Source organism: Protobothrops mucrosquamatus, unplaced genomic scaffold (assembly GCF_001527695.2).
Source record: "Protobothrops mucrosquamatus isolate PMUCROS unplaced genomic scaffold, P.Mucros_1.0 scaffold5093, whole genome shotgun sequence".
Classification (NCBI taxonomy): Eukaryota; Metazoa; Chordata; class Lepidosauria; order Squamata; family Viperidae; genus Protobothrops; species Protobothrops mucrosquamatus.
Genome location: NW_015390968.1, coordinates 61,427 through 69,793, shown reverse-complemented (window position 1 = coordinate 69,793; position 8,367 = coordinate 61,427). Strand labels below are relative to the sequence as shown.

Genomic DNA, 8,367 nt, shown 5'->3' with positions numbered 1-8,367 from the left:
TCCTTGCTCTGGGATCTGGTGGGGAGGGGCCTTGCTCCTCGCCTGAGCTCTGCCTTCCCTGTTCCAAACTTGAAGGGCCCTGGCCTGCTTCAGCCTGTTCCTCCCCACAGTCCTCTGAAGCCACAGACACCCCCTCCTGGGCCTCAACAGGGAACTCCATGTCGTCCTCAGAGTCAGGCTCGGACGGAGGCATGACAGGTTCCATAAGGAACTCATGGGATCTGCTACAAGGTCCTGCTGAATCTCTGGTCACAACCTGGAATCTGAGAGTGGCTGAAGCTTTGGAAAGGATTGCACATGTGCAGCCTCTCTTGACCCATCACGCCCGGCACTCCCCATGGTTCATGGAGGAATTGAGGCTGTTGAAAAGGGCCAAGAGACGCCTAGAGCACTGCTGGAGTAAAACAAAGGATGAATCCGACCGGACATGGGTGAGAGCCACTATTAAGGCCTAACTTGTGCTGGTAAGAGTGGCAAAACAGCATTATTTCTCTGCTCTTATTGTGTCTTCAGACTGTTGCCTGGCAGCCCTGTTCAGGGTCGCCTGGTTCCTCCTGGGGAAGGATGGCTTGGGTGATCTTCTGCAGGGCCATGTGGAAGAATTTGTGGAACACCTGACAGACCAAGTTGTTCGAATCCATTCTCAGTTGGAGTCCAAGCGTGGAGCAGGTCCAATAGAGATGCCCAAGGAATGGCCTTACCTGGTTATCTGGGCACAGTTTGATCCTGTTGGACCTAATGAAGTGGACAGGGTCATCGATGCTGTCAGCGCAACCACCTTTGATAACAGAATAACAGGGTTGGAAGGGACCTTGGAGGTCTTCAAGTCCAACCCCCTGCTCAAGCAGGAGACCCTATACATTTCAGACAAAAGGCTGTCCAATCTCTTCTTAAAAATCTCCAGTGATGGAGCACCCACAACTTCTGGAGGAAAGCCGTTCCACTGGTTAATTGTTCTTACTGTCGGGAAATTTCTCCTTAGTTCCAGGTTGCTTCTCTCCTTGATGAGTTTCAGTCCTTTGCTTCTTGTCCTGCCTTCAGGTGCTTTGGAGAATAGGTTGACCTCCTCCTCTTTGTGGCAGCCCCTAAAATATTGGAACACTACTATCATGTCACCCCAGTCCTTTTCATTAAACTAGACATACCCAATTCCTGCAACCGTTCTTCATATGTTTAGTCTCCAGCCCCAAATCATCCTTTTAGTAGAATATCCCCCTAACCCTCCACCCCATTTACACATTGGTCCCTTTTTACCTAGTTCTTGGTTGATTTTGATGTTTTAATTCTGAATGTTGAATATTATTAATGTTTTTAATGTTCTTATTGTTTTATATTATGCTTTTATATTGTTGTAAGCCACCCAGAGGTGCTGGACAGTGAGATGGGTGGCATACAAATTTAATAAATGATAATAATAACAATATAGCAAATCAGAACTGTCATAGAAGGAATTTTCATGTGAAAACTTGTTGAGCCATTTTGTCCCCGAGTTAAATGCTGTCAGTAGAATACAGAGCTATTCACAAAATAAATTTGAGTTTAGTAGCTTTCTGGGACACTTTCATATTATAATTTTAACTATTTAAAACTATTTAAAACATCACTAATATTAAACATTTTTCTTTTAAACAGCCTTGCAATGTTTTTGTCTTCACTGTACGAAAGAGAATTTTACATGCACAACAGATGGGCTCTGCATTACTTCAGTAATACAGAATAGAAACCATATCATACGCAATAGCATGTGCCTTGCAGAAATTGATCTATTTCCCAGAGACAGGCCATTTGTTTGTGCTGTTTCAACAAGTAAAGGAGTAATTACAGTGCCTCATTGCTGCGATAAAGACTTCTGCAATAAAATAGATCTTCCGATTCCAACACCAGGTAAATAATCTTTTGTTTTGCCAGCAGAAAATGGATAGCTGAGGGGATTCCCTACAGTGAAACATATCTATAAAGCACAATTTTATTGTTTTTCATTTCACACACTACCAAGTCCTCAGCATAATATTTAACTAATGAGTTGTTTGTTTCCTCTTTTGTGTTCCCTTTTTACAGTCTTAGGTCCTGTACCAGGGAAGTTTTCTTCCACTCTGGGACCAGTGGAATTGGCTGCTGTCATTGGTGTGCCAGTTTGTTTTGTTTGCATTTCACTTATGTTGATTGTTTATATCTGCCATAATCGCACTGTCATACACCATAGAGTTCCAAGTGAAGAAGAGCCTTCAATAGACCGTCCATTTATATCTGAAGGAACTACTTTAAAAGATTTAATTTATGATATGACCACTTCAGGATCAGGATCAGGTAATAGAGTAATTTCCCCATATTCTAGTAAACAATGTTATATTGTTAATAGTGCTACAGACACTGTCATGTGGAAAAGGAAACCCCTATCTTGTTTAACTTTCATATCAGAATAAAAGATTATCTGAAGCTTAAGATTTATGGCATTTCCAAATTCAACCCTAACCTAAGTATAACTTATCCTTTAGCTTTATAATATACAGGTAATTCTTGCTTAACAACAATAATTGGGACCGCAATTCTGTTGCTAAGCGATGTCATAAAGAGCAAAGTTACATGGCCAGATTGCTTAGTTATGACAATACTGGCAGTCCATGTTGTCATCATTAAGCAAGGACCTCCCTACAACTTCCTGCCCGCTTCCATCAACCAATATCATTTGGGAAGGTGGCAGGAAGTTGCAAGTCCCAGGTGGTTCACAAGCAGGCCAGCAGGAAGGTAAGTGGTTCCTGCCAGGTGAGGGAGAGAGTGCATGTGGCTGCAATAGGGTACACAAGCTTGTTCGATCTGGAGGTGGCTGCTACTGGGTGGGGCAGGGCGTATGGGTGGCTGCAGGGTTGTGAGCAATTTTGGGCCTGGGGGTGGTTGCTACTTGGTGGGGGAGACTTACTGGAGTGACTTGCGACATTCCCTGGCAGCTTCCCCATTGACTTGGTTGTGGGAAGCTGGCAGGGAAGGTTGCAAACAGTCCCAGGGTGCTGCAACCATTGTAAGTGTGAGCCAGTTGCCAAGCCCACAGATCACAATCATGTGACTGCAGGGACTGTGCGACAGCCAAAACTTTGTGGACCAATTGTAAGTACCACTTGTTCAGCACCATTGCAACTTCAAACAGTCGCTGAACGAGTGGTCGCTAACCAAGGACCACCTCTACTGTTAATATATTTACATTTACATTCCAGTTTTTCTTTAGGAACTCGGCAGCACACCTAGAGCTCCTTCCTCCTATTTTGCCCCACAACAACCCTGACTGGGGCTAGAGGGAATGATTAGCCCACCATCACCTGTTAAGGTTCTATGGCTAAAGGTAGATTAGAACCTGGGTCTTCATGGTGTCAGCCCAACATTTTAACTACTATACTGCGTTGGGTGTCATGTACTTTGGGCACTATAAAGGAGCCAAGTAGGTGTCCTTGCAGAAATGAGGCATTAATGATGGTTGGAAAAATATGCTACAGTATAAGCCCATGAGCGTGAGAAAGAGCTAAAGCTGACTTCTCCCTAATTCACTACAGGTAGTCCCAAAGGTGCTTTTTCAAGAGGCCACTGGACTTTCTTGTTTTTCTTTGAAGACGTTTCGCTTCTCATCCAAGAAGCTTCTTCAGCTCTTGGATGAAGCTTCTTGGATGAGAAGCGAAACGTCTTCAAAGAAAAATAAGAAAGTCCAGTGGTCTCTTGAAAAAGCACCTTTGGGACAACCATGACCTGGATGACTGAGAATCTCCATAGACATTCACTACAGGTAGTTCTTGGTTTACATCCATTCAGCAACCATTCAAAGTTACAGTGGCACTTAAAAATTGGACTTACAACTGGACCTCGAAGTTCCAGCCATTGCTGGGTACCCACAGTGATTGTAGTCCAGGTGTCTGGCTCACAGTTATAACATTGCAGTGAGCCACAATCACATGATTGCCATTTGCAACCTTTTCTGCCAGCTTCCCACAAGCAAAGTCAATGGGGAAACTGTCAGAAAAGTCACAAATTGCTCCCACCATTTTGTCTCCCAAGGAGCCTGGTATGGAGTATGAGATCTTGTACTCTGTAGCACCTCCCGCCCACCCACACTCCATCACACACACTGCCCACAGCAACACCCCTGCTTGCCCGTGGCCTCCACTGGCCTTTCCACAGCTTCCATCAGCCTGTCTGCACTTAATGACCTGTGTGGTCCTGGGGTTATAACGGCAACCAGGACTGGCAGAATTGTTAGTAAGTGATGTGGTCACATGCCATTGTGCTTTACAAACACATGCCTTAGTTATGGCAATCCTAGTCCCAATTGCTGCTGTAACTCAAGGACTACCTGTAGAGTATAAGAAAGAAGGAGTAAAATAATTCATTTCGAGGTTCTGTTACTATAGCCAATATCAAATAAAAGTGTAGTTCCAGTTCCAGTCAGACTTGAGTCTGTTTCCTGGCCTGGTCTATCTCGCAAAGCAAACAGGTATGTACATACCAGATTTGATTAGACCCCAACTGGAAAACTATTTCAGCTTTAAAGAGTTTTGAGATCCACTGAATTGATTTAGATTAAAGTCTCCCTAGATATGGGGAGTAGGAAGTTGCAGTGATTAAAAAAAAGTTACATTTTTGTGTGCTTATAGCAAGTGCAATAGGATAAGATAGGATGATTAATGCAACCAAAGAACTGCCCAGAAGTATTTACTATTGTTAGTGGAAATAAATCATTAACTATTATTTGAAGTTGCCTTTTTTTTTTGACAAAGCAGAATTGGTATCCTTTATGACCAAAGACAAAGCATGGTCAACTAGAATTAGTAATAGCTAGAGACTTCAACTGTCTTTTTGATAGGAGCCTGGATTAATTAATTGGTTCTTTATCACTGATCGTAAAAAACTTTTTTTTTAGGTTTGCCATTACTTGTTCAAAGAACAATTGCAAGAACAATTGTACTACAAGAAAGTATTGGAAAAGGTCGATTTGGAGAAGTCTGGCGAGGAAATTGGAGAGGAGAAGAAGTTGCGGTAAAAATATTCTCTTCAAGAGAAGAACGCTCATGGTTTCGTGAAGCTGAAATCTATCAAACAGTAATGTTACGTCATGAAAATATTCTTGGATTTATAGCTGCAGACAACAAAGGTTGTGACATTTAGAAAAACATTTATGAACTCCTTTGCTTATCATGTAACTTATTACATACCAGTAATGAGAAACATTAATAATATAATGGCTAAGCATGCTCTATATCACGGGTGTCAAACTTGCCACATCATGTGACGTGTTGCGACGTATTGCGACTCTTTTTGCATTGCCGGCAATGGGGTGGGCGCAGCTTCGGTATGATGAAACCGGTCTGCGGGCCGGCAGTTTGACACCCCTACTCTATATTAAGAAAAAAAGCTGTTTGAAAGAAACTATTTTTTAAAAAAAATATCCTTTTTGTTCATTGGGAAACAAAATTGTAATGGTTTTATGTTCATGTTTGAACCTCTGTTAAAAGCTTATATTAAGTATCTCTTACTCTGCCAAATTGGGTGCTCTCCTTGTGTGTCGAATTCAATATCCAAAATTCCTAAGGAAGCATGGCCATTGCAGAGAATTTTAAGAGTTGAAACCGATACTGATCTGGCACTTGCCAAGGCTGGGAAACACTGAAACTTTACTTGGAATAAATTTCACTAGATTTACTTGCAAGGCTAATTAAATAACAGCAGTTTCCAACCTAAGTACTTGAGTACTAAGGACCACCAGGAGATACTAAGAGTGTAAACTAGACTGGGAAGTAAAACAAAAACAAAAACCTGGAAGGCAGTAGCAAGCTACTTCCAGATTGTTGCCAATGGATGTGTCCATTAAATTACCAGGAGTCAACCTCAGTTTGAAGAAACTACCTTTCAAGTGAGCATAATTTTATAGATTGATATTAAAAACTAACATGAATTGCTTGCAATGAGAAATTTTGGCTGTACAAATGGCTTATATTGCAATGACTTAAGAAATATTTTTATCTGGATTTTAGACATGTTTTTCAGCATAGAGTTTTTTAAAAGCATGGTACATAAATCTCCATGACTTCATTAGGATTTAAACACCTGGTATGTGCAAGTTTATAATCACTATTTTTGTTGCAAATAGAAATCCTTTCCATTTTTAAAGATTTTACTGCAGTAAGGTAACAGTAGTTAATATTCTTCATGGGATCAGAATAACTTGTGCATTTTCCAGTGTGTTTTGTTTGTTTTGTTCCCTTAATTTTAATTGTTCCTTTATTGTTTGGATTTGCAGATAATGGTACATGGACACAACTCTGGCTAGTGTCAGATTATCATGAGCATGGCTCTCTTTTTGATTATCTGAACAGGCATACTGTTACTGTAGAGGGAATGATAAAACTGGCATTGTCAACTGCCAGTGGACTTGCACATCTTCACATGGAGATTGTTGGCACACAAGGTAACTTATCTTGAGTTTATAGTCTTAATCATATGTACCAATGCTTGTTTCATTTGTTGATGTATAACTTCTCTCAGTAATATATAGTTTAATATGTTAATCATATCCATTGCAGTTTAATTAGATGTAACATTTAATTTATTTGATTTATGTTTAGATTTTAAAAAAATGATTGCATGGATAATACTTCTGGAATATCCACTAATTAAAGCTTTCAGTGGGAAACCCCTCCACTATCTTTATGGTGCTAAAGTACCTCTCCCTCTTACTAGTGCCTCTGCCTAAACTCACAGGAGCAACTCCTTCTGGCAGTTTTCATTCTTTTTTCTATCTTCTATTTTAATCATCTGTTCTAAAATAAGTTTTTCTACATAGTTTTAGCAGGTGAGCTAGCAAGTTGTACTGGAGAGACACAGTAAAGGAGGCAATCTAGATAAAAAAAATCTAATAAGTCTAGTAAAAAACTAATAAATCTACTGAAGCCTAGTATACTTTAACTAAAAATTAATTAGCCCATTATATTCCTGCAGTTTGCAAGGTTTTCCAAGTTAAGGTAGCCCCTCAGTTTCTTTATGGCTCCCAAATTTGCTCTTTCGCAAAGCTTAACATTCTTGGAACCATTCAGAATAAGTTTATTCGAGACATATGGATAATTCCAGAAAGTATCCAAAAGGCCATCTTACTTGTAGAAACAGACATGGTCTTGTTGGAGCATGGTTTCTTCTAATTACCTTTTGGCTAAAGTTAATCCTACTTCCTATAGGTTTGGCCCATTAGTACTTAGAGATCATTTTAGATCATTATTAAAAAGCCTTGATAAAATTCATATACTGGGATTCTCTATGGAAAGTTTGTGCTCATTAGGTTTTGATAATACCATAACTGCCCTCAAATAGCAAATTTGGCATATCGATCTCCAAACAAATTTAAGCAACGTGTCACACCCCAGTATTGATCATATTCTTCTAAAAGGGTTTGTGCCAGCCTATTTATTTTTTTAAAACTTTTTATTGATTTTTTTCATACAATTCAGTAGTACTTATTCAACAAACGTGTTGTCTGAGTTTATCATTCACTAATACAAATTTAATTCCTAATCCTTTATTCTTTTCTCCAGCCATTGATAAAATAAGTCCCAAGTTGTTGTTTTTTTAAATAAATTTTTATTACTTTTTATAATTAAACAACAAAGATTATGATGCATTTACGTACATAAACAAAAAAGAAAAAATAATCCAAATCGATACATTTTCAGAGACGCTCGGCGGTCCCCGCCATGCCTCCACCCTCATCCACTTTCCTTTCCTTCCTCCCGCTAACCCCCAACCTCTCCACCTTCCTCCTTACCACCTATCTACATCCCCTCTCCTTTCTTACCACCTCCTCGAGTGCAATTTGGGATACCAGCCGAGCATCTCCTCTTACCAATACAATAAGTATTTATCTATAAAATGTAAATACATCAATTTTTATAATTCCCCTAATCCCCTACCCCCCCCCCCCTGAGCTTCCCGGAACCCAATACAGGACTAACACTCACCCCATTCCATATCTAAATTACAATTTAACTAAACAAAGATAATACAATCAGTATATACATAGTTTAACTCTAATAATACAATAAGTAACAACAATACAACTGATCAAAGACTATATGAATCAACATTTATAATACCTAAATATAAATTTTTTTCTTACATTTTACTCTTAAATTTTTCCTACACTTTCTTCACTCTCAAATCAATATTTTCAGCAAAGATCTTAAGTCAATACTATTCATAGCTGGAAAAATAATTTACTTTATCAAATATTTTAAAGCTTTCAAAATACTATAAGTTCTTTACAGACATATAATCAAATATTAAAGTAATTTCTTCCTTTTCCATAATAAAATCTCACTTCCAGCATCATCAATTTAACCA

At 39.3% G+C, this 8,367-nt stretch overlaps 1 protein-coding gene across 1 annotated transcript in view; it reads left to right on the top strand.

The window, feature by feature from the left end:
- The first annotated feature begins 1,633 nt into the window (after window positions 1-1,633).
- LOC107299546 (TGF-beta receptor type-1) overlaps window positions 1,634-8,367 on the top strand; it is a 39,603-nt gene continuing 32,869 nt past the window's right edge. Inside the window, exons 1-4 of the mRNA XM_029286798.1 lie at window positions 1,634-1,884; window positions 2,059-2,307; window positions 4,901-5,131; window positions 6,278-6,445. Coding sequence (XP_029142631.1) covers window positions 1,743-1,884; window positions 2,059-2,307; window positions 4,901-5,131; window positions 6,278-6,445 — 790 coding nt within the window. The 5' untranslated portion in view covers window positions 1,634-1,742. The remainder of the gene's footprint in view (window positions 1,885-2,058; window positions 2,308-4,900; window positions 5,132-6,277; window positions 6,446-8,367) is intronic.